The sequence below is a fragment of the Gnatocerus cornutus genome, unplaced genomic scaffold (assembly GCF_029298725.1).
Source record: "Gnatocerus cornutus isolate USDA-ARS CGAHR unplaced genomic scaffold, icGnaCorn1.1 ctg00000023.1, whole genome shotgun sequence".
NCBI classification, from domain to species: Eukaryota; Metazoa; Arthropoda; class Insecta; order Coleoptera; family Tenebrionidae; genus Gnatocerus; species Gnatocerus cornutus.
The window spans coordinates 2756530-2783055 of record NW_028275375.1 but is presented as its reverse complement, the minus strand read 5'-3'; the positions used below and the strand labels follow the sequence as shown (position 1 = coordinate 2783055).

General features: G+C 33.3%; 2 protein-coding genes across 2 annotated transcripts in view; one reads left to right on the top strand and one right to left on the bottom strand.

Moving 5' to 3' along the window:
* LOC148166365 (neuroglobin-like) overlaps positions 1-10601 on the bottom strand; it is a 61792-nt gene extending 51191 nt beyond the window's left edge. The window contains exon 1 of the mRNA XM_088049053.1: positions 10484-10601. The gene's annotated coding sequence lies outside the window, so the exon portion shown is untranslated. The remainder of the gene's footprint in view (positions 1-10483) is intronic.
* A 4672-nt stretch (positions 10602-15273) lies between these two features.
* LOC148166361 (uncharacterized) overlaps positions 15274-26526 on the top strand; it is a 31198-nt gene continuing 19945 nt past the window's right edge. The window contains exons 1-3 of the mRNA XM_088049028.1: positions 15274-15644; positions 23108-23235; positions 23816-23957. Coding sequence (XP_087905154.1) covers positions 23155-23235; positions 23816-23957 — 223 coding nt within the window. The 5' untranslated portion in view covers positions 15274-15644; positions 23108-23154. The remainder of the gene's footprint in view (positions 15645-23107; positions 23236-23815; positions 23958-26526) is intronic.

Genomic DNA, 26526 nt, shown 5'->3' with positions numbered 1-26526 from the left:
TTTAAAAAGTGCTATAAAAAATGCATGCACGAGTAACGTGGTAAAGTTGTTAAATTAAAATCGAAAATAGTAATACATTTTTTGCACGATAGAACAATTTTGCTTAGTTACCGCGCCTGCTGTTGGAACAGTAAGTTGAGTTTACTGGTTACCAAGATAAACAAAACGGTAAGTACAAAATTTACTTACCGTTCTAGAACGGTAAGTAAAAATTTAAAAATAGTCATTAAAAATGAAGGATTTATATCCATTCTCAGACCGAAATTTTGACTTTTCAGGAATTTTTGAAGCACAATTATTGTCAATTATTTGTAACATTTTTAGTTTTATAAAAATAATCGAAATTTGTCTATCGTGCAAAAAATATTATAAGCATCACAAACGTTAAGGACTATACCGATCTCAGACAATAATTGGAGTCGTCGCTGCGCTCCTCCTCCAAACAATTGTCTTCGATCGGTAAAGTGTCCGTTCTTAATACTTCTAAATAAATTATTATTTTTGTAACTCTATGAATTCTGCTTTATGCATTTGAACAAACAAAATTTACACGAAAATGGCTATTTTTCTTAGAATCCATGCTTTATAAAGAAGAAAAAAAAATTAGAAATAACAATTTGAGAGACTGCTATTTAAAAATATTAGAATTCGTAATTCTGTGAATGTTTAAAAAATTTCTTATGTCTGTGTTTAAACCGATGAAATCCACAATAAAATAGGCACATCTCTTAAAATTCGCGCGTTATAAAGAAATAGAAAAATAATTTGAAAATATCAATTTGGGAGCCTCCACCATTTTTGCACTAATTTCAAAAATTCGTATTTTCCTCAATTCTGTTAAAATAAATTTAAAAATTTGTCATTTCTAAATTGAGAAGAAATGACTGCACATTTCGTAAAGAAAATAGAAGAAACATCATTTTGAAAAAACAACGAGGGCGCCTTCACCAAATTTTCGTAACTTTGAAAAATCGTATTTTTCGTAGTTCTGTGGATATTTTTAAAAACTGTCTTTTTAGTGTTTAGAGAGACGGAATATATGTATACAAGAGAAGGGGCCCATTTAACGAAATTTCAGCTATTTAGACCACATTAGACTTGCTTAGAAGCCAAAATTGCAGAATTATATTTGCAGAATTTAAAAAAAAACCTTAATTCTGTGACTATTTCTTTGTTTCTTTTTTCTCAAACAAAAGCCTCATCTAATATTCAATCTTTATTAATTTTGCCAATTCCACCATCTGCAAACCAACTTTTGAAATCCGAATTTTGCTTACTTCTGAGATATTTGAAAAATCGTATTTTTGGTATTTAAAGAAAATAAATAAACAAAAAATACTCCCATATAATAAAATGGTGTCTCGTTCTCAAATATCTGTCAATTATTTAACATTATAACGTCAAGTTCGACTAGATAAATAATAAAATTGATCACTCTGTAGTTTTCCAGCAGCTACAAGATGTTTAAATCATGAGAAACATCACACAACTATTGTAATTAGCAAGAAATTGACTCAAATTTGTATTGACTAGTCAATAGACGACTAGTCTTCAGCATTCATTCAAAAAGTGCAATGAAAAATGCATGCACGACTGACGTGGCGGAGTCGTTAAATTAAAATCGAAGAGAAGATTGTATAGAAAATATTGTGAATAAACTGTACTGAGTTGAAGGGAAAATAAGCAGCGATTTATCACCGGAGAATGACACTAATCTAGTGAGAATAATAGCCAATCGATGCCGGTATTTAGTAAGCAAATCTATAGAGACGCATGCTTAGACGTTCGCAATCCGTAATATCCTTCGCATCAAGCGGAGAAATGTTTGTTAATAATTAAGCGGTTTATCGATTAGTGTGTAGTATTCTATGAAGTTTTAATTCTGTAATTTCTCCCGGATGCCAATCGCAACAGTTTTAATTTTCCCAACGAAAAAACGACAAGTTGAGAAGAATGCGAAACAAAAACAATAATTAAAGACACGGCGCAATAAATGCGAATTAATTTTCAATGATTTATGGTCACTTCGATTGTATGGCACTCACTCTGTACGCCTGAGAACACTCTACTATTGACACAATGGTAAATTGGTGGAAAATCGAAGAAAATTGACGTCATACGCGCATTTCTGTTTGTCTGAATTGCATGTATGTAATTATAATGGTGGTAAATGTGCGTAAACTGTCTTCAATCAATGATGTTACTGTGACGCATAAACTACGTACTGTCGGGAATTTAATTAGATTCGTATAAATATAAGCGACACGGTGAATGTTAATTAGAAGATAAGGCTCTTCCTTGGAGGTGACTTTATATTAACTTTGCGTTAAAGTTTAGATACAGTTAGTTAGATCCTAGGGGGTTATTTGGAATAAAAGTATTAGAGAAATTAAAAGAATTTTAGCCGGCTCAAAATAGAGAGTTTTAATTAGAAATGATTAATGCTAGTTTCTTGACAGTAGTGACCGTTCGCAAATGCTGGGCTGAAGTAAATTAAGTTTAATGGATCTCTTACCTTATATTGAAGCTTGATACATTATAATTTAGGAATATAAGGGTATATTTCGACCAAAAAATGCTTTAAAAATTTGTATCCAAGAATTGTGTTCTGTGTTACTAAAAAACCTTAATTTTCTAAGAAGAATTCCAGCAAATTTATGGATTAAAGGAGCTATTAAAAACTCATAGAACCCCAGAGAATAATAAAGAAAGTTAGAGAATACTCAATAATCTAGACATCTAGAGAAGCTTCAAACATATTTTTTTTATAAAAATTCAATTCAAGCAATAAACCCGTTTAAGAGTCTTGGAAAACCTCAAAAAAACTTTGAGAAATTAGAGGGATTTTAAAAAATCAAAAATTAGGAATTTTGGCTAATAACAGCCTTCGGTTCATTCAAAAAATTTCTAAATTGAATCATTTCTGCTCTATAATTTTTAAATTTGGCTCAATTAGTAACTAAATCTAAATCAGTCCCCTCCTAAAATTTGATTCCTGCGAAATGAAAATTTCCAAAGTTACAAACTAAATAATTTTTTTTGGTCAATTTCGGTTCATTTTCAGAGGATACAAATCCAAAATGTATCTTGTTTGACTTATAATTTTGAAATTTAACTGCTGTGATGTTAAAATTGCCCGAGTCACAACCCCTAAAATTTTGTTTAAAAATTTTTCTATTCATCTTCAAATATTTTTTTTTATATTGCCTCTTCTGGTCTATGTATAATTTTGCAGTTTAGCATAATTAATAAGCAGAGTAATAATAGTAAAGATGTCAAATTTAGTTGCTTTAGCATCGAAATTACCTGAGTTACGACCCTTAATAAAAATTGTTTCCAGTTTTTGGTTTCTACATAAATTTCTACATAAAATCGCTTCGGTCCGATAGTTTTGAAATTTAGTTCAATTTATTAGATCAACCTAAATAACTATGCTCCTCAAATTTGATTATTATGGCGTGAAAATTACGAGAATTCCAAGCTATACCAATTTTTCTTGGAAAATTTTGGTTCATCTTCAGAATAAAAAAATTCAAAATGTATCTTGTTTGACTTTTCCAATTTGACACAGTTAATAAGCAACACTTGATTACCAACCTTCCAAAATTTTACTGCTGCGACTTTAAAATTACCAGTTACAACCCCTAAATTGTTTCCAAAAGTTATGGATATAATTTTTTTAAATATTGTTTTTTTTGGCCTATGTATAATTTTCAAATTTAGTACGCTTAATTAATAAGCAGGTCAATATTAGTAAACCTACCAAATTTAGTTTCGTTGGCACCAAAATTCACAGAGTTAAAACTCTTATTAAATTTTTTTGTAATTTTATTTCACTCAAATGTAAAAATTTCTAAATTAAATTGCTTATGCTCTATAATTTTCAAATTCGGCGCAATAAGTCAATAGGTCTGAGTTGATAACCTCACCAAATTTGACTGCTCTGGCAGAGTTTCAAAGTCTTTATTTCTTTTTGGAAATTTTGGGTTTATCTTCAGAATAAAAAATTCCAAAATTTGACCTCTTTAATCTTCAATTTTGAAATTTGGCGCATTCAATAACCAACTTCATGTTACCAACCTCTTAAAATTTTATTGTTCTGGCGTTAAAATTACCAAAGTTTCAGAGTTGGGAAATTTTCGGTTCAACAAAAAATTTCAAAATTTGTCTTGTTTAATAAGCAACTCCAAGTTACCAACCTGCTAAGTTATTAAGTCTAATTTGTTATTTTTCTTTTTTTTAATTTTGAGTGCCTTTTCAGAATAAAAAAAATCAAAAATTTATCTTGCTTGACCTATAAATTTGCAATTAAAGCCAGTCAATAAGTAACTCCAGACTACCAACTTCACCAAATTTGATTTCTGTGGTATTAAAATTAGCAGAGTTAATAAAAATTGTTTTCCATTTTCGATTTACTCAAAAAAAAAAATTCTAAATTGAGTCACTTTTGCTCTATAATTTTGAAATTTGGCTCAGTTAGTGAATAAATCAAAATTATTAACCTCTACAAATTTGATTGCTGTGGCGTAAAATTTACCAGAGTTACAAGCTCTAATATATTTTCTTAGAAAATTTCGGTTCAGCTATAGAATGAAAAATTCTAAAATGTATCCTGTTTAACAAACAATTTTGCAATTTTACACAGTTAATAACCAATTCCAGATTACCAACCTTCCAAAATTTGATGCGGTGATGTCAAAATTATCAGAGCTGCAGCCCTTAATTTTTTTTTTATTTAAAAAAATCAAACATTTCAAAAAATCCTGAAAACTAAAAAAATACTTAAATCCTGTGATGGTAAAAATTTCTCTTCGAGATTATTCAGATTTTATTGATTAAAAATAGTAAGATTTCCGAATCTTCCCGCATTTTTTCGATAGTTTTATAATTTTTTTCTTTCTCTTTTTCATTTTTTGAATTCTTGAATGTAATTAACTCAAATGATGCTCAAAATCAAAGACGAGAACAGAAAGTATAAGAATAAGAACGAAAGTCTTAATTAGAAAACTGCGGCCTTTCCCGAAATGCCTAGACTCCTCATGAGACGCTAGATTACGCCCAGAATCGATGCAACCCGGAGCAATTCCGTGAGAGTTTTCTTTTCATTCCTTCTTTTTCAAAATTAAAGTTCAACGTAGGAAAAAGCGAAAGGGTTTTACCAGGAAACCTGAAAGTCTACATCTTGATTTATGGCTTCGATAAAAGCTTACGAAATGAGGATGGCGTGAACGATCACGCTCCGCCCGTTAGAAGACTTAATATTCGTTGTTTTACAGAGTGTCTAAATTAATTTCAATACACTGTATAAGAAATCTGGAATTTTTCAAGCGATCGATTCTAGACCGGCGGTATTTTCAGTTCCAATGTTTACATAGTAAGAGGGTCGAATTAGAATCGGGCAATCTGTATTTATAACAGAACATGTTGATTCAATGTAAACATTACCTACGCTCCAAGTACTCGTCGTGTTTGTGCTAACTTTCGATAAAAATAAATTTTCAGAAAAGCGCTGCAATTTGCAGGTAAATACGCGAAAGGAAGCTACAATTCTATGTTTGACCTTTCAATTTATGGACCCTCAAAAAGTCTGTTCATTAGAAATTCGACAAAAAGATAGAAAGAAGCGAAACGAGGAGCACAAAGAACCGCATCGAGCCACTACAACGACAACGCAATCTAATATTTCGAAAGGATACAAAGGATTAGGAAAAGATAAATCAATAAGCGTCACACAAGACTTCGGCCTTCCTTCTCGTTCTCTTATTTTTCCGGGAAGCTCCTGAAAAGCCGCCGAATTCCATTAAAGGGGCAAGTAATGTATGTATGGACAAATCGATCCATTGAAATAGACACAAACATTTTAATATTTGCGACGGTTTTCCTAGTTCCGGAAGAATTATTTGCATAGTGAGAGGTAGTCTTTTGCATTTTGATCGAAACGGATTCTTTGAAAACAGCAGGGAAATGTAAATTAAGGAACCTGAATCTTCTAGCTACCACGAAGGCGGAAAAAACTAAGCACAACCCGTTAATTGGGCATTCATTTAAACCTAATCAAAGTTAAATTTTTATCAAAGATATGTCGCGTTGAAAGTTCCCAGATCTAATTTAAACTTTTGTATTTTGACCTGACCTCAACTCTAATTACTAAGGCGAGTAGGGATGGAGGCCCTTTTAATAGCCTTGTTTGCAGCAAAAAGGTAACGTGTAATTAGGATTTCGACAGAACTAACTTATAGAATACATCGAAACTATATTTGTCGACACACTTAATTTTATTACTGCCGGTCTTTACGAGAACAATCGGTCTAATGAAGCTTTATTCGCTTCTGTTGATTAAAAAAGTCCCCAATGAACTGTATATCTATCGCCAATCGATTTTTTGTTCGTTAACTGATAATATTCGGATGATTCTAAGAGATATTTTCGACGAATTTTTCTCTTTACAGTAGCACCTCTTTAATGCGAACAAAACTTGATCGCAATTAAATCAGATTACCGAGGTTCTAATGTAATTTGGTTGTACAGGGTGATTCACAAAAAATTTATTCGGCATTTTTCTCAAAATACAAAAATGATAAAAACGTGAATTTAGAATTTGAAACACCCCATATATGTATACAGGGACCGGCAACACTTGTGTCCACCCCCAAAATTGTCTTTAATTTTAAAGATTAAATTTTGAAAATTTGCAAACGCTCAAAGTTGACAAAGCTCTAGAAGCTGACGCAAAAATTTGTTTTTATCACTGATAGTTTTGGCGTCGCGACGCCTTAAAAATGTAATTTTTAGTTAATTGTGAGGGTTTGTGATATCAACCCCTAATTTAATTTTTTTTCAATATACATGTGTTAAAAATATCTCAGTTGTCATTTTAGATTCAATGCAAATTGTCTTCAACATTTGAGAAAAAAATGCTGTTTTATCAAGTTAGTTTTCAATTTCATTACGTCAAAATTGGGAACTACGTTTACACCCACCTGTCAACATCTTGTGTCACAAATGACATCTATCCTTTGGCTCGCTTTAGATTGTAACAAAAGTCTTACTTGGTGAAATTGTCGCTTTGTCGATGTTAATTAACGATTTCTGGTGTTCATAAAGTGCAACATGCCCGTGTTAATCAAAATTAACCTCTATAAGAGTGAATGAAGAGACTTGTGAAATTTTGGTGTAAACGTAGTTTGCCGCTGCGCTGTCAGAATTTTGAAAACTAACTTGATAAAACAGTTTTTTTCGCAAATTTTAAACACAATTTGCTTTAGATTTAAAATAAAAACTCAGATATTTGTATCACAGTTATGTTGAAAAAAAATTGAGTTCGCGAATATTTCCGCAAAAACTCGAAAATCGCTAAAAATTATATTTCTTAGACGTCGCGACGCCAACCAAACCGTGATAAAAGAGCTTTGTCAACTTTAAGCGTGTGCAAATTTTCAAAATTGTAACTTTAAAATCAAAGACGATTTTGGGGGTGGACACAAGTGTTGCCGGACCCTGTATATTCTGGATTTTACATCCAAATTGTACCATTTCAAAAATATTTTCCTTTTTTTAAATTATTTACATGTGAGCAAAAAAGTGTAGTTCAAAACCGCCACTTTTATTGGTAAAATTATATACAGGGTGCGATTTGAGGACAGTTAATTTTCGGTTCCTATGAAGAAAAAGAACTTTTTTATTTCAAATAGAACAGTATATTTTTAATATATCATCGTGGACCACCCTGTACAAAGTTGATCCTCCATCCAGATGCTGCACTTTTCCAACTCCGTCGCCTTTAAAGTTCGATGCTTTATTGTCAACACCGGAAGAAATATTTTCGAAAATAAGTGATTGGAACACCTCAGTATTATCGATCTCGCCAATGCAAGTCACGCAAGGTTCTGGCAATCGACACGCATCAAGGGTTGTTCCAAAACAAAAGATTACCTTTTGGGGTGAAATTGCTGCTTTTCAACAAGTTATCGATACCATCGTAGGAAAAACCGGCTGATTATACTAACAACGAAAAGCTCTAGAGAAAATTTTAGAAAATTAAGATCTTGGGTGAAAATTGCTTTTCCTTAGGTACTATTTTCAGCAATTCGTAAAAGGAAATTCAAAAAGATTGTTTTGAGTGCGTTAATAAGAGCGTTTCAATATTAGGTACGTTAATAGTTTTGTTATCATAGCAACATAAAAAACGGTTGAAAACGAAATGTAAATTAGAAAAAATACCACCAAAAAACTCGTTTTTACTAAACGCTGCCAAAAATATCTGTTTTACGGACTCGTTTGAGTCCCCAAAATAAGTCTTTCTCGGACTCAATCCCAAATAAGGTTTCTGTTTTCGGTAGCTTTAACTAAAAAATTTTGTTTGTAACTACGCCTCGTCCGTAAACAGCAAGAATTAGTCCGCAAAAACTGTATTTTAGATACTTTTAGATAATAAGAATAAATAAACTTTCTTTAACTCGTATTTACAATGCCGTTTTAAGTTGTCGTTTTAGTGAAGCTAAAAAGTAACATTGCGACACTCGTGAGTAAAGTGGCGCTTTAGGTTTTGAGTTTGTAGAAAAAGTATAATATGTAACACGTTTATAGACTTCCCTAAACACTCGCTACTCTCGTGTCTAAATAAACTCGTGACTAAAAAGACATTTATTAAACTTGTTAGATAATATACTATAAAAGCACTCGTCCTTTCCAGCACTCGTGTTATCTAAAACTTTTTTAAGCCGCCGTCCTTTTTTAACGTTTTTGCAGACAGATAAATTAGGCCAAAAAATGACGTTTGGCGTCTTTCGTTTTTCAAATTTTTTGAGTGACAGGGACGGATTTTAAAAATTTTCATTTTTAAGACGAGTCAAAAATTTCCAACATTTTCTATTCAGACGTGTAATTTTGACAGTTTTAATGCTTAGACAATAAAATTTAGAGAAATTACTATTTTTGACTTGTTTATTCTGTTCCGAATTTCAAATTTTTTGAGTGACAGGAACGGATTTTAAAAATTTTCATTTTTAAGACGAGCCAATAATATTTTCCATTTGGACGTGTAATTTTGACAGTTTTAAGGCCTCTAAAAAAGAAATTAAATATTTTTTGTTGTCATCAACGGTAGTCTACTGAAGTCCTTCAAAAAAAGTTAGAATTTTTTAATTTCAACACAATTACTAGAGAAGCAACCTTGAAGAATAAAAGTCACCAAATCAAACTTATTTTTTTTGTTTTTTAAATTTTGTTGACCTAAAAAAATAGTGTGGATTTATGCATCTAAAAATATCTTCGTGTTGCTACGACTCGGCTCCGCCTTGTCTTCAGTCTTCCAAAAAACATTTTTTCGGCCTTTTCATCCAAATTACTATTGAGTATTGAAGTTTTTTGATATTTTAGAATTTTGAAAAAAACTATTTTCGGCCTCAGAATTCAGTGTTTAGCCAGTTTGTAGCAATAATTGCAACCATCAAATAAATTCCATCGTAAACAACATTAGAGTCCATAAAGTGGCGGACACCGTCCGTAAAGCACTTTTGGACAATATTTTCTCACTTCATACAAGTCATTGTAGCCGTTAATAAAACTTACAGAACTCTTAAATTCAAACTTTATCGATTTGAAGGTGTAAAAGTGAAGAATGACAAATGTGCCATTCTGTCCATCCATAATGCAACTGTTGGAAAATAAAAACGATAGTTTTCAGAAGAGGCAAATAAATTGTTTTAGCGGCTTTAAATTAAATTAAACTAATGTGAGCAAGCGGGTTCGCAGATTGTTCGTTGAAACTTTGGCCATTTATTCTAATGATGTTCGTGTGTGCCATCAAATGCATTCGGATGCAAACGAGCGCACGAATCAACAGTGTAATCAGGAGGTGAAAATTTTTTCTTAATGGAGAAAAAATGGCGTCTAAGCGAGCTTTTGTAATATTAAAATGCCTTGACTGCAATTTGTACTTCGCATTCCTTGGACTCGGAGAGAAAAGTGGTTATAAATCAAATGGTGACCTTTCCATTTGGATCTATTTCCAATTTCCTCCAAATTGAGTGACAACCTGAAATAAAGTATTTGATCCTTCGGAGGTAAGTAAAATTGAGTAATTTCGAAGTGTAACCTTCTGCGGACGTACAAAGTATTTCATTAGCGGTAACTGGCTTGTGTCAATTCGAAGCTCTCAACTCGATGAAATAACATTTGTATTTAGTTTGTACTCGGCGTTGAAGACCTCGTATCCAAACACCAAAAGAATAATAAATAGGAAACCTCAAGTCCGACGTCATCTTTTCCATTTTTTACGCCTTTCCGCACGGGAAAACCGGAAAGAAAATGAGAATGTTTCTCTTCGGGATGGGATTAGATTGGGATCCGGCGTTAATCCGAATTGATTACATCGATTATTAAAAAAGTACAGTCACGGACAAAGCAAATGGAACTGCGTTCAACTCCGGAGTGTCCCGGTTCCATTTCCAATGCCCGCATCGCGTCACAACATCAAACTAACCGTCAAATCTTAATCCAAATCATTGAAATCACTGCAACCTCACACACTGTTTGTGTTAGGCAACCCGCGACAGAATAGGCGTTTCAGCGGCTTGCCTATCTCGACCTAGGCTGAGGTCCAACTGAAATTCAGCGTCCTAACGGGCTGAAACGCATGCGCTCTTCAATTTACAGACGACTGCGAGAGCGTTTGATGAAGAGGGTCTTAGGACGTGAAATATTGATTCGGTTATTGTTTGGGCCGGTTGTGCTAATATGCAAGAATTTGACACGGTTTTGCATTTCACAAGAATAAACAATCTCTTCTAATTCTATCAAAACGAAGCTCTTCAATTCGTACCTCTTCATATTCGTCTTCGCGTAATTTTTTCGTTCTGAAGATTACATAGCTCATGCTAAAAGCAGTCATTAATTATATCACGGTGCAGCTATTGCTACTAAAATTAAAAAGCCGAGATACAAACAGGCGAAATGAAAAAATAATGAGATGAAATCTTCGCGAATATATTAAACCGGCGAGTCATTGTTTTTCAAAATTTAATGAAACAAGTTCCTGGGAATACTCATCCGTTGCCACACGTGCATCTACCCTGAATAAACAATCTCCTTGTATAAAAAAAACCGAGGCGACGACGTCAGTTTCGCCTTCTTAATCCCGTCATCCGAGACCATCTTTCATCATTTTGTTACGCGGAAGACGTCTTAAACTATTTACTTTAACTTCAGTCAATAAAGAAACGAAACTATCATATTTCACCACGGTTATCATGAAAGATTTTTGATTTCTCCTTAATCAGTGGGACGTGACCTAACTTCCTTTGTATCTATCATCATACGGTTTTGACCTATTTGAGGACAGAAATCAATAATAATCATTTAAGGGTAGCTTAAAATATTTAGGTGAGGGTTCTGCAAAGACCGCCGGGAAAATAAGCTCTGGAGTAATCGATGTCGTGTTGAGAAGGGTGTGTGGGTGTATGTGTAAAAGCAGTAGCTAGGAATTGCACGTTTGGTTTTATGTGTTTTTGCACGGTGGCGAGGGGGCAGGAAGGTTTCAGGCTCAAATCGGAAATAGAGATGCAATTAAAAGTTCAAAAATACTTTTATATTGAACCAAAAATGATCGGTTTTCCCAAAAGAACTAAATTTGAACACAATTTTGGGTGGCCACTTAGTCACACGCTGGCTGCGATCGTAAATACAGAGTGATCGATAAAAGTGCGTCTTTGCAATTTTAGATGTTGGTAGCCCGTTTTATATACAGTGTGATTCACGTAACTTTTTCACCCAGCCGAACTTTAAATGCAACCCATAACACGTTAATCATCTGAAACTTCTTTCAAAAACATTAAGAAGTGTCAATTTTAGAGTTTGCCAGACTTGTAAAGTTATGTGAATCACCCTGTATATTTAGGCGCTCTCGTGAATAAATTTTCGAACATTTTGATGAGGTTTTTGTCTAGATCTGCTTGTACGTCCGACTAACAGGTGGCACAAGTAGAGCGTAGCTTTAATGACTCGACGAAAATTGGTTTTTCATGTGACACGGCAACCTTATCGCCATTCTAAAATCGCTTTGGTAATTTAAATTCAGTTAATTAATTTAAGTGACGTTTTTTATGCCTTTTTGGAGTTTTTTCGTTGTTTTTTTTTTAGCGGAATAAGGGGAAAGAGTAGGCAACTAACATTGCAAATGGCGCTTCTTTTGTTTTTTCTTTAGATTGTCTTTGTCGAAGGGTTTTGGGGGCGAATGTTGATTGATGAAATTCACTGAAAACTTTAATTTACTCTTTAGTTTCTCTATTTTTGACTTATTTACTGTCTATTGCAAATCTCAAATTTTTGGAGCGACAGGAATGGATTTTAAAAATTTTCATAAGTAATATAACGAGTGGGCTCGAAATTGTCGGAAATTTTTCCGACAGACGAGTAGTTTTTTCGACGATCAATTGCACGAGTGAGCGAAGCGAACGAGTGCCAATTGTCCGGAGAAACAAACTACGAGTACTGGAGGAAAAATTTCCCACAATTTCGAGCTCCCGAGTTATATTCGTCATGAGAATTCAACGAACTGACAAGCAACTGACAGCTCGCGTGGTATTTTCGCGTGGAATTGTCACTAGTGAAAATTTCCAAGAAAAGTTTGCTGTGATTGGTTTATTTGAAAAAATAAATGTCTCTTATTGGTCGAATCTATGGTGAGTTGAATTCTCATTTTCAAGACGAGCCAAAAATTTCTAATATTTTCCATTCGGACGTGTAATTTTGACAATTTTGAGGCTATGGCAATAAAATTTCGAGGGATTACTATTTTTGAACTGTTTATTCTCTGTTCCAAATTTCAAATCTTTGGAGCGACAAAAACAAATTTTAAAAATTTTCATTTTCTAGACTAGCCAAAAATTTCTAATATTTTCTATTCGGACGTGTAATTGTGACAGTTTTAATGCTAAGGCAATAAAATTTGGAGAAATTATTATTTTTGACTTGTTTATTCTCTGTCCCAAATTTCAATTTTTTTGAGCAACAGGGACGGATTTTAGAAAATTTCATTTTGAAGACGAGCCAAAAATTTCCAATATTTTCTATTCAAACGTGTAATTTTGTTAGTTTTGATGCTAAAGCAATGAAATTTGGAGAAATTTCCAGTTTTGACTTGTTTATTGTCTACTCCAAATCTCAGTTATTTTGAGCAACAGGGACGGATTTTAGAAATTTTCATTTTGAAGACGAGCCAAAAATTTCCAACATTTGCTATTCAGACGTGTAGTTTTGATAATTTTGATGCTAAAGCAATAAAATTTATAGAAATTTCCATTTTTGACTCGTTTATTGCCTACTCCAAATTTCAATTTTTTTGAGCAACAGGGACGGATTTTAGAAATTTTTATTTTGAAGACGAGCCAAAAATTTCAAACATTTTCTATTCAGACGTGTAATTTTGTTAGTTTTGATGCTAAAGCAATGAAATTTGGAGAAATTTCCATTTTTAACTTGTTTATTGTCTACTTCGAATCTCAGTTTTTTTGAGTAACAGAGACGGATTTTAGAAATTTTCATTTTGAAGACGAGACAAAAATTTACAATATTTTCTATTCAGACGTGTAATTTTGTTAGTTTTGATGCTAAAGCAATGAAATTTAGAGAAATTTCCATATTTGACTTGTTTATTGTCTACTCCAAATCTCAATTTTTTTGAACAACAGGGACGGATTTTAGAAATTTTCATTTTGAAGACGAAATTTCCAATATTTTCTATTCAGACGTGTAATTTTGACAGTTTTAATGCTAAGGCAATGAAATTGGGAGAAATTACTATTTTTGACTTGTTTATTCTCTGTCCCAAATTTCAATTTTTTTGAGCAACAGGGACGGATTTTAGAAAATTTCATTTTGAAGACGAGCCAAAAATTTCCAATATTTTCTATTCAAACGTGTAATTTTGTTAGTTTTGATGCTAAAGCAATGAAATTTGGAGAAATTTCCATCTTTGACTTGTTTATTGTCTACTCCAAATCTCAGTTATTTTGAGCAACAGGGACGGATTTTAGAAATTTTCATTTTGAAGACGAGCCAAAAATTTCCAACATTTGCTATTCAGACGTGTAGTTTTGATAATTTTGATGCTAAAGCAATAAAATTTATAGAAATTTCCATTTTTGACTCGTTTATTGCCTACTCCAAATTTCAATTTTTTTGAACAACAGGGACGGATTTTAGAAATTTTTATTTTGAAGACGAGCCAAAAATTTCAAACATTTTCTATTCAGACGTGTAATTTTGTTAGTTTTGATGCTAAAGCAATGAAATTTGGAGAAATTTCCATTTTTAACTTGTTTATTGTCTACTCCAAATCTCAGTTTTTTTGAGTAACAGAGACGGATTTTAGAAATTTTCATTTTGAAGACGAGCCAAAAATTTCCAATATTTTCTATTCAGACGTGTAATTTTGATAGTTTTGATGCTAAAGCAATGAAATTTGTAGAAATTTCCATTTTTGACTTGTTTATTCTCTGTCCCAAATCTCAATTTTTTTGAGCAACAGAGACGGATTCTAGAAATTTTTATTTGAAAGACGAGCCAAAAATTCCAATATTTCCCATTTCGCCTGTAAGATCAGCTCCGTTCTCATGGATAATTACCGTCGTACGCCTGAACAACCACGCAGGTGCCTTACCACTCTTCAAACCACCACAAAAAAAATCTCGCAACCTTCCCACTTTTAAATTCAACCATAAAAGTAGTTTGGGCATCAGTAGCGTGACTCGAAGCAGTTTAATCAACGAAATTATTAGGAGCGATATTTTTTAAGCTGATTAAAATGTATAAACGGGCTAGTTATACCCAGGGCTGTTTTAATTCGTTCACTTCTTTCCGAGAGTTTGTGTGCGTCTTCGTCGGCAAGTTTGTGAGATTTTAAATTATTTCCCACACTCACCAGAAACGCGAGGTAAATATTTGACGGGGAAGATTGTTTGCACGATTTATTAAGAGGTTTTGTGGCTTAGGTGTTATTGGAAAGCGAATTTTGGTAGAAATATTAGGCACGGTTTTGTAGGTTTTAGTAGAGACAATAATTTAACACACGTTAAATTCGTGGCATATTAACATCTCTTTTTTCACCGACTTCTTCACGCTTCGTGACTCAAAATAATATCAAAAACTGAACACAATCCACAACATTCGATCTCTGAAATGTTGTGGTTTGTTTTTTACCTCCAAGTCTTCATGATTGTATTTCCTTCCATTATCGTGCCAGAGAATGTTCGCTCATTTTATTGTCTTCATAGGCTCTCAAAAAATTGGTAATTGGCACTCATCGCATTCTGAACAGAATGTTTGTCACATGTTACAATCCGGTCGACGTTCTTTTCATGTAGTCCGGCCATTCACAGTTGCAGACAAACGCAACCAGATTCTCAATGAATTAGACGGAGCAAGGTCGGGTAGGAGCGGGGGCGTTTCCAAGTCGCGGTTCCTGAAGAAGGGTCCACACACTCCACCGTAACAGTAGTGCTCGCCGATGGCGATGTGTTGGAAGTAATCTGGAGCGCGCCTTTGGAAGTGTTAAAAAACGCGCAGATCGCGACCGGTGGGTGTTGTGAAGTGCTCCAAGTTCCAACCGATGAGGAGGGTGAATTATGATACGTCCAACAAACCGGGTAAGCGAAATTTTTGCGTGTACATTTAACTACCGTTACTAGTGCGTTTATGGCTTTGTCTCTTTATTGGGGTTGCTGGAAACTATTAAAGTCAACGCAATTAGCGCACTAAAGATTTGGGTCCTTGTTAGTGAGCGTAAAATGGCGCGAATTTATTAGCACAATCCGAAAATCCAATTGTTGAAAGTGGTAATTATAGTCCCGTTCCAACAATCAATCATTTCATCGCAAAGTGAAGGTTCCAACACGATCTTCATCTCACTAATTTTTAACTTTCGACAAACTATTATTTTAGGAAACCATGAAAAGTTCCCATTATTGGACGATTTAAACCTGTGAATTCCGATTTTATTGCTTTCGTTATTTACGCAGCAAGCCAATAAACCATTGAGATTTATTACCTTATCCTCCGACCATGCAACCATTTCCTGTCTCAGTCGTACAGTTTTTATTTGAAATTGATCATTATTATTATTGTTATTCTCTGAGAAGCAAGATTTTCAAGCCGCAAATCCGATCGTAAATTTCGGTTTCAGCACGTATAGTCTTTAAACCGATCATTAATAATTTCTCCGTTGCTGAAAACTCGAAAACCTCTTATTAGATGCTATTATTATAAATTATTCGATAGAGAATTGGGGCTAATAACAGCGTATTTGAAGCTCGTCTTGTAATTTGATGCGTTCACAATCGGGACTATCATAATGGGGTTGGTTTGATCGGTTTTTGATTTTTTGGAATTGCGGAGTTTCAAAAATGTAGGGCTTTTCGCACGCTCTACTTGTTTTATGATCGAAGCAACAGTTAATTATTCCGATAATAAAAATGTAGGATGTTGGAAATAAACGTATTAATCAAGTTTCTGCCTCTTCTTAAAAGTATCTGGAATCCAAAAATCGTGTTTGAACTTCTGGGTTGTCGCCAGAGGGCCAAATTTTTGAAGGTTCAAAACAATTCGTGATCGATATTTCGGAAACTGTTTCAGATATTGAGATGCGGTTTGCGCCATCGTTTTTCTCGCGATTTTTTACATAAGAAATAGTTCTTTGATTTTTCTACAGTCAAAATTTGCAGTTTTTCGCGAAAATTCATGACTAAAACTATGCCAAATTTCTGATATCGATATCTCGCTTATTTTTTAGAGTAAACTTAAGTTATTATACATCAGTGTACGCAGAATTTTCCCCAGATTTCAAATCTGGGATTTCAATTCAGATCCGACAACAAATAACTGAGTTATGGCCAATCAAAATTTTGGAAAGTTGATTTTCATTTTTTCTCATTTTTCGTAATTTTTAAAGTTAAATATCTCGGAAACTATTAGAGATATTGAGATGCGGTTTGCGCCATTCTTTTTCTCGGCTCATTTTACGTTAGAAAATGTTCTCAAAAGCCCAAAGTTTGATAGTCGATTTTTCGCGAAAAAAAATTGCGACTCAAACGATGAAAATTTTTCATTTTTTTTATTTTTGGCCATAACTCGAAAACTATTTGTCCGATAGATCTCAAACTTGGCCACTAGATAGATTTTGAGCTCCTGTTTCGACTGATGTATAATTCAACGCTATTAATCGTCGTTTTCATTTTGAAAACATTGATTGAAAATAACCCTAAAATGATGATTCCAAAACAGTTTTTGGCCAATCCTCGTTTATTTATTTAGCAAACTCAACAAATTTGGGTCTCATTTTACTCAGAATTTTATGCTGCATTCAAAAACATGATAATTTTTTAATATTTGTCAACAAATAACTGAGCTATGGCCGTTTGAATTTTTGGGTTGTCGCCAGAGACCCAAATTTTTGAAGGTTCCAAACAATCCGTATCTCGGAAACTATTACAGATATTAAGATGCGGTTTGCGCCATTGTTTTTCTCGCGATTTTTTACATAAAAAATAGTTCTTAGATTTCCAAAAGTCGGAAGTTGCAGTTTTTCGCCATTTCGCCTATAAGCTGACTGCACAATACACTCCCCGAAAAGCTCATAGCGAAAGCTCGCTCACATGCAGTTATCCTGTACCGTTCGTATCGCTGGAGCTTGGTAAAGTGTATAAGCAAATTTTCAAATTTTCGTCGTTGAAACGAAGGACGATTTTAAACGTGGCCACAGACAATTTCCGAACAGAAAAAAACAGGACGTCATTTCCATTAATTCCGCGCTAATTACATCTTCGCAAGTGGTACTTTTCACCTCAGTTCAAAGCTCCACCACCATAATTACGAGTTTAGAACAGTTGGAAGCGTTTTTCGCAAAGTCTAGTAATAATCAGTCTTTTCCTTAATCGAACATTGTGAATAAATTAATTAAATATTCCATCAAAGGCCGCTCTTGGAGCGTGAAAGATTCCATTCTTTATCTTGTTCTCGTCCGTCGTATCAAAATTCCAGAGAGAATGATATTAAATAAACATCCGGCAGGTAGCTGAAACACGCTTCGTTTTAATTGATAGCAAATCATTTTAACTGTTCTTAACCGCACGTTAATGTTATGTAGTTGAGTGTTTTCTAAATCGTGTAAATGGATTAGTTTGTAGCTTGTGGCAAGACGTTTTTCCCTATACATCGTAATAATCACTCGTGTTTAATAACAGTATTATATTTAATGAAGGTTGTCCATTTCCTGTTATCAGAGTGGATTAAACCTACCACAGGATATTTAAGATGGATAGAAATGTCAACAACACGTTGGTATAATCACAAAAACATGCAGCTCTTGGAGATTAGTTTGTCCGGTTACGTCTCTAATAAGCTTGAAAAAAGAAACAAAGACCTGATTATTTTTTCAGGTACTAATTATCCTTCACTGATGATAAAACACTAGTTTATTACTATACAAATTTAGAACACACAGGTGTGCTCTCAATTATTTCACTTTCGCGAGCAATATAAAATTACAAACTCGTTCATTTTAGTCGTACAAGATCTTCAAACAAAAATCAAGTTTAACACATGTCGTGGAGTTAATTGCGTTCATTATTTCTCCTGCTATCTGGAAACTCAAACGTACGTGTAAATAAGTAATACAGGTGGTCGAAAAATAGCGAACCGACTGATACGATCATGAAGGCATAACGTCACGTGAATCGGAATTGTGGTTCAAAATTTTTATTCAAAGCTCCATGTAATATTATAAGTGAGAGAAATGCTACATAACAAGCGAGTGATACAAATCTCACGAACATTTCGCTCATATATGACATACAACGTTTTACCTACGATCGCTTTAAGTGCTTTAATGAGACTCTTTACAGCACCGAAGTAGCAAATCGAAGTTTCCGAACAGAATTTCGCCACTCATAATCAATTAGGTAAAATTAATCCACATCCCTTTTCTACAAGATCAAAATAATGTTATCTCCCCAGCACAATAGAAAGTAGGTTCACTTTTCGCACGTTTGTTCTTAATGAAGATTTCCATTGTAAATTATGGATATTACAGAGCAGTGTTAGTTGTATGTTAATAACAGTGAGAAAACGCAATTTCTGGAGCAACCGGAAGAAATTTGTTGTCAGAGGGTTTACTTCAACATCCAAAAAATCCTATTTTTATTGAACAAATTTTCTTAATTGGTTGAGAATAAACAATCATTACTGACCTCCGCGAGTGATTTCTTTTGTTCCGCTGATTTAATAGCGGTGTTCAATAACCGTGTTAGAGGTAAAAGAAGCGGTCGGTTGTCCAAATTACCATAAGAGGATAATAAATGGAGCAGGTTTTGGTGGAGCAAGGGACAAGTGACCGGGCGGATGTTCACTTCCGTTCACAGAATATCACATTGCGAATAAGACGTGGCGTCTCAGGCGGTGGCCGGCACAGCGGTTCTTATCTTTGAAGAAGAAAATTAGAATTAAAGATAGAAATTCCCGTAAGATTTTGACGATCTTAAAAAAAAAATAAAAATCGAAAGAGAGAGTATTCAATAAAAATAAATTCAAAGAAGCCAAAGGAACAGAAAATCTGTTTGTTTGGAAATTGGATTCTCAGTGATTGTATGTAGGCAACACAGAATACGCACTGCGTTATATGAAGTCGCAGAGACTCGGGTTCAGTTTAGTGAACCCTGTGACTATTGTACACTTTTGGCTTAGATTAGACAAATCAGCTGTCAAATTGTCGATAAAACATTGTGAGATACACGTTTCAAAAGGATCTTAAATTAAACTTGAATCTTAAATAACTAATTATTGTAAACACTTTAAATATTTTTTTCGAAAACTTTAAAGGTGTTTTAAGTTAACGTAATATTCTCGAGATGCTAATTGAGTTATAACGTATTACACACGTACTAACTAAATGTTTTCTACCGTTTTATTGAGTCAACAGAAAGAGAACAATGCTAATTATAGTATTAACTAGCGATCTTACTGTTAAGGAGACTTGAGAAATTTGCGGTTTTCACCATCGTTTGCTTCCCCCATTTACGATAAGAATCCTGTAGATTTCTAATTGGGTCCATATCTAGCTTATTTAGCCATAAGTATTTGTGCTCATTTTACGGAGAATTTCGCGCAGAATCCAAAACTGGGCGAAATATTCACGTGTGTCAACAAATAGCCGAATTAGAAGCGTTTAAAGTTGCGGACCGTGAATTTTTAGTTCCAAAAAGATCGATATCTCTAAAACTAAGACAGAACGAAAAATTGGGTTTTTACCATCATAAAAATCCGGTCTTAACTTGAATTCAACAATTTAGAAACATTTTTTTAAGAGCTACCTTATTGTTTTAGAGATATTTTTTGTCGATTTTTGAACCTAAAAATCTCTGAAACTATAACAGTTATTAAGATGCGGTTTTCACCGTCGTTTTCCTGGATTTTCAGTTGATCAGGATCAAAGTTACGTATCTTGAATTTGAAATTTAACAGTGGTCGAAAAAAACAAGTTTTTAAATCTAATTAGGTCGATATCTCGCTTATTTAAAACGCAATCTTCAACTATTGAACTCATTTTACGCAGAATTTCACGAGTCCAAAACTGGCCGAAATGTTCACGTGAAATATAAGCGTTTAAAGTTACGGATAGTGAATTTTTAGTTCCAAAATGTTTAAAGCTCAACATCTCCGAAAATAAGACAGAAAGAAAAAGGGTTTTTTACCATCGCTTTGCTCGGGTTTTTACATAAGAATCTGATCTTGACTAGAATTAAAAAATTTAGAACGTTTTTTTAAAGACCATTTAAAACTTTATTGTTTTAGAAACTTTGTTGTCAATTTTTGAACCTAAATATCTCCGAAACCATGACAGATATTAAAATGCGGTTTTTGCCTTCGTTTTCCTAGATCTTTAGCCGGTCAAAATCATAAATTACATACCTAAAATTAAAAGTTTAAAATAAGTTAAAAAAATCAAGTTTCCAAATCTAATTCGGTCGATATCTTCCTTTTTCAAAGAGAAATCGAAAACTAATGGTGCTTATTTTACGCAGAATTCCAAGCAAAATCCAAAACTGAGCGACAGATTTTCACGTACGTCAATAAATAACCAAATTAGAAGCGTTTAAAATTAAGGATAGTGAATTGTTAGTTAAAGCTCGATATTTCTGAAACTGAGACAGAACAAAAAAAATGGGGTTTTTACCATCGTTTTTCTCGGGCTTTTTTTACATGAGAATCCGCTCTTGACTCGAGTTCAAATTTTTTTTTTAAGGTATGGTTTTATTAGAGTAATTTATTTGTCGATTTTTAAACCTAAATATGTCATATATTAAAATGCGCTTTTTGCCTTCGTTTTTCTGGCAATGTAGCCGATCAGAATCATACAGGGTGATTTTTTAAAAACGGCAGGCTTTGTAGAATTTTTATTTATGAACCGATTTCAAAAATTTAAAAAACAAATTAAATGGTTTTTTAATTTCCTAGAAACTGATAATTTTAAAATTTTTCTAAATGTCTTAGTATCTTTTGGGCGATACTCAACTTTCTTATTTTAATTTGACACCCATTTTTTTTTTCATAATTTAGAAGATATTAATTTTCTTGATTCAGAAATGTGTAATATGTTCTACTTTTAAACAAAAAATATCAAAAATGAAAAAATTTACGCAATAAAGGTTAATAAAATTTAGGTGCGTAGTGTCAAAAAACACAATATTGTTATTGTAATGTCAAAAAGCAGCAAATAACAGAAAGAACAAGTTTTCTTTCAACAAGATGGGGCTACACCTTACAATGCACAATGCATTTCTCGTAGGTGTCAATTGTGCAATAAAAAAAACGGGATGGCGTTTCAACAGTATTTTAATTTAATTAGGAAGTTGTTTTTTCTGATTTGTAATTATTATTGTCTTTTATTAATAATAATTTAAAAAAAAAATGCCGATCCTTTCTATTATTTGCTGCTTTTTGACATTACAATAACGGCATTCTTTTATTTGACACCATGCACCTAGATTTTATTAACTTTTATTGCCTAAATTTTTTCAATTTTGATAATATTTTTAAAAATATTTTCTGTAAAAGTAGAACTTATTACACATTTCTGAATCAAGAAAATTAATATCTTCCAAATTATGAAAAAAAAAATATGGGTTGAGTATCGCCTAAAAAATACTAAGACATTTAAAATTTTTTTAAAATCATCAGTTTATAGTAAATTAAAAACCATTTAATTTGTTTTTTAAATTTTTGAAATCGGTTCATAAATAAAAATTCTACAACGCCTGCCGTTTTAAAAAAATCACCCTGTATATTACCTACCCAAAATTAAAAGTTTAAAATAAGCTAAAAAATCAAGTTTCTAAATCTAATTCGGTCGCTATCTCGCTTATTTCAGGAGCAATCTAAAACTACTGGTGCTCATTTTATGCAGAATTTCATGAAAAATCCAAAGCTAGGCGATATATTCACGTACGCCGATAAACAACCGAATTTGAAGCGTTTTAAGTTGTGAATAGTGATTTTTAATTCCAAAGGCTCAATATTTCTGAAACCAAGACAGAGCGAAAGATGTCTAGCAAAATTCAGTCAAGATAGTCCAGTTTATTGCAAAACATAGTCGGAATAGTTTTTAGCAGCGCAGAATTTGTTGCAAAAGACAGTCGGAGAAATTAATGCGAACGTGAGATTTGTTGCAAAAGACAGTCAAAAGAGTTGTTGTGAAGACCTATTTGCTGGAAAAGACAGTGAAGACAGTTCTTAGCTGCCCAGAATTTATTGCTAAAGATAGTCAGAAGCGATGATGGGAACGTGAATTTATTCCAAAAGACAGTCGAAATAGTACTTAAAGCACCGAATTTGTTGTTAAAGACAGTACTAATTAAAAAAAATATGTGGGCGAGGTTACTACTTTGTTAAAATATTTTTTAACAATTTTGAAACAAAAATTAAATAACAAAAGATTGAATTACCTTCTTTTTACTCATGACAAAGCAACAACGAGTAATTAATTATTAAAACAAGAATTTGAAATTTTATTGATCATCCTTTTAGTGTGTCAACTGGCAACATAAACCTCATATTTCAGTTTCAGATCTTGTCGTCGACACATGCATCATTAATCACTGAGCTAAGATGCAAACGAAGAACATAAACATTGAGAGGGCCCCCAATAACAGTACAGATGGAGGCGGTACACGCATCAATATTCCTGAGGTAAATAACATAATAAAAACGTTTATACATAATCGCAGGTTTATTAGTTATGACCAATACAATCGTTATGGACAGTTTAATATTCAAGGTAATAATTTCTACTAACCCGTTGAGTAGGCAGGATTTCGTTATTACAACTTGCTGGGAAAAGTGGAATAAAAAATCGTCTGCAGCTTTTCCAAAGCGAATTTTATGCCAGTTATCAAGAAAAAAACTCGATAAACGGTTACTTTGTGATTAATTTGTGTAAACTTCATCCGACAGCCAACATTTAGCATAAATTTTAATATTAATATTATTGCTTCAGGAAATTACTTTTTCATGATTTTAAATGGCAGTTTATACTTGTTAAAGTTGTCAACAGAACTGTCCTAGAATCTTTAGTGACAGACTTTAATGTCGAGGACCACTCACACCCACAGATGTGAAGCTGACATTGATTCGCAATTTCTTGTAAGACCGCCAATTATGACAATGATATGATAATGACTAATGTGCAATGCATGTAAAGATAACCAGTGGAAAGTCGCCTCTTCCAATCCTCCGCGTTATTTACGAAATTACAGCCAAACTGTTTCAGAAATCCGTCTTGATGATACAGCGTGGTTTAAACAATATCGCCGAAGGCTTCCAGACAAATGGTGATGTAGACAGCGCTCCGCCGCTACCTCCAAGAACGGCAATTATATTCAGCCCTTTACCTGCCGTGTCTAAACCACAAGGTATGTTCAAAAAAAAAATGAAAAATTAGAATTTTTCTTACGTGACTACCCGCATTATCTCCGGTATTTTTTAATTGCATATTAGAACCCAAATTCTTTTAATTCAGCCAACAATCCAAGCGGGTATTTTCACTTTCCCTTCTAACGCATCGTTGAAGTCTCCACCAACAATGCGCAGTTCTGTTCGTTGAGCGCTCAGATCACTTTGATAAAGAGTCTTAATTAATTTAATTGAAGGTAATTAGTTCGAAAACTTGAATTTTGTGATAAGACGATGGTGTCATCATTTTTCTTGTGGGATTTAAATCCCCCAGCGACCTGCCACAACATCTCCTCTCCATCTGGTAATAAAGGATAAACAAACAAGAAAACACTTTCTTTGTACGTTGTTCGTTAATCCCGATCAGTTCCGATACTATCCGATTATCTAATTCTTCAGTCATAAGTTTACAACCTGTTGCGACGACGCCAGGTGCATAAGACGTTTTCATCCGTTGGTGTTCTTTGTTTGTACCACACGTGACCGGTAAAATTTGGCGTTTTTCCGATAGTGTAGTGACCAGTTTTTCACTTGGTGTACTGGGAGTTGACTTGGAAAAGCTGGAGCATAAGTGTGCGGGCATCGGTGAGTTTATATTATACCTAGTGTTTGTTTTATGGTTGTTGAGCTACCGAGGTATTTTATGGACGATTATCTTATTATCCTTATTAGTCTTGTAGAAATTTATAGCGAAAGATGCAGATTAAGAGTGGTGAAGAATTTCGCAGTTGAGGGACTTTCGTGGAATGTTTTGATGGAAGTATGAGAGAATGCTGTCATTATTTTTTTTCTTTCGTCGACGATTATTCAAGTGTTAGTGACACTTCTTTGGAATGTTTCTCATTGGAGTGGGCTCTTGTACTCTGCACAGAATAAAAGAAGACAATGTGGTGGATCACACAGGTGTGTTGACAGAATAGTGGGAACCGAACGAATCATTTTACTTTTAAATGAGACCGAAATATCGTTCGGAGAATTTTCTTATATTTCATAAAGGAGATAACATCGGACTTTCACATTCGTAAAAATATGCGTGGAGAGACAACAGCATCTTTATCTACAGTTGTCCCAAAATTAAGAACACTTTCACTGATTTTTTCGAGTCGAGAATAGCTCCAGTTGTTAACCAACTTCCATTTAAAATCTCGCTCGGTATCTTGCCGGAAAAATCCTCTCTCGGTAATACAGGAATGTAGAATCGTTACATTTCAAGTTTTTCGTATTTTTATAGTCTTCCAGTCGTCTCTCCATCACATTCTTTTTCCCTCGTCCGAGCTTCAGATAATCCGATGTTTTGACGCCACCAATATAACTAATAAGAGTGAAAGGCAAAAACGAATAATTGAGTTGTCCGATCGAGTTAATTGGCAAAAAGAACAGTTTTATTAAGATAACATTCTGTGCTACTGTGATATGAAATTTTTCGTCTCTGTGAATTCCGGTACGGAAAACTGGAACAAAATTCCGTTTGTCGGAGCTTTTAACTTTATTTATTTGTACTGTTAGTTTTTATTGTTTAAAGATTTATGTGTGAAGTGTTTAGAATTACAATAATAATGACAAATTAGTTTAAGTGATGCACATTTTTTTGTATTAATAAAGAATGTTCATTTGCTATTTTGGCTTAGTTTGCGTGTGGTAAAAAAAAAGTTCCCAAGAAAACGACCGTCACGACACGGAACTACGCTTGGTGTTTCTCACTAACGCTAAGAATGCTTTGTTAGGGAAAATTGCGTCTTGGTTACTGGAGGTTTGGTGTTGTTATTTTCGTACGAAGTTGGAAAATTCAAAAACAGTTAGATTACTCTCAAAACTTGCAGATGTTAGAAATTTTTCAAAACTTGCAGATGTTAGAAATTTTTCTTACTGTAACTGTAATTATAGTAATAACGTTACTTGAGTTGAACAATTAAGTTTAAGTCTGCCTATAAATGCAATAATTACACCATCAATAATACTCTAACAGCTTTTGCATCTACTTCTCTTTAGTGTTTTACAACAGAAGCAAGTCTTTGTGAAAGTGAATGGATAAGTAACGGTAACTTTATAGTGTTCTGAGGAATAAGAAAAGAAAAATTAAAGAAAATCCATGTGGTCCAAAAATTAGAGAGAATCTCAATAGACTGATGAAAATGTAACGAAAATTTGAGGGATTCTAAGAAGAATCAAAAAGAATTCAGACAATATAAGAAAAGTCAAGAGACTCTAACAGGAAAATATAAAAAAAACCCAAAGACGCAATTTTTCACGAGTTTCGTTACTGTAATACCAAAAATGAAGGACTTACAGGTTGTTGAAAAAAATACAAATTTTTCATGGCATCAAAAAATAAACATTTAAAAAATTAAATTTTCTTAAGGATAGTTAATAGCACAATTTTTCACGGAATTCGTTCCTCTAATAAAAAAATTAGAGATTATAAGATGTTACAAAAATATCAGTTTTATTTACCAAAAATTAAAATTTTGAAAAATTGTGCCTTTTGTCGTTAATTTTTGTAACTTAAATTCTTTTAAAGACAGTCAAGGA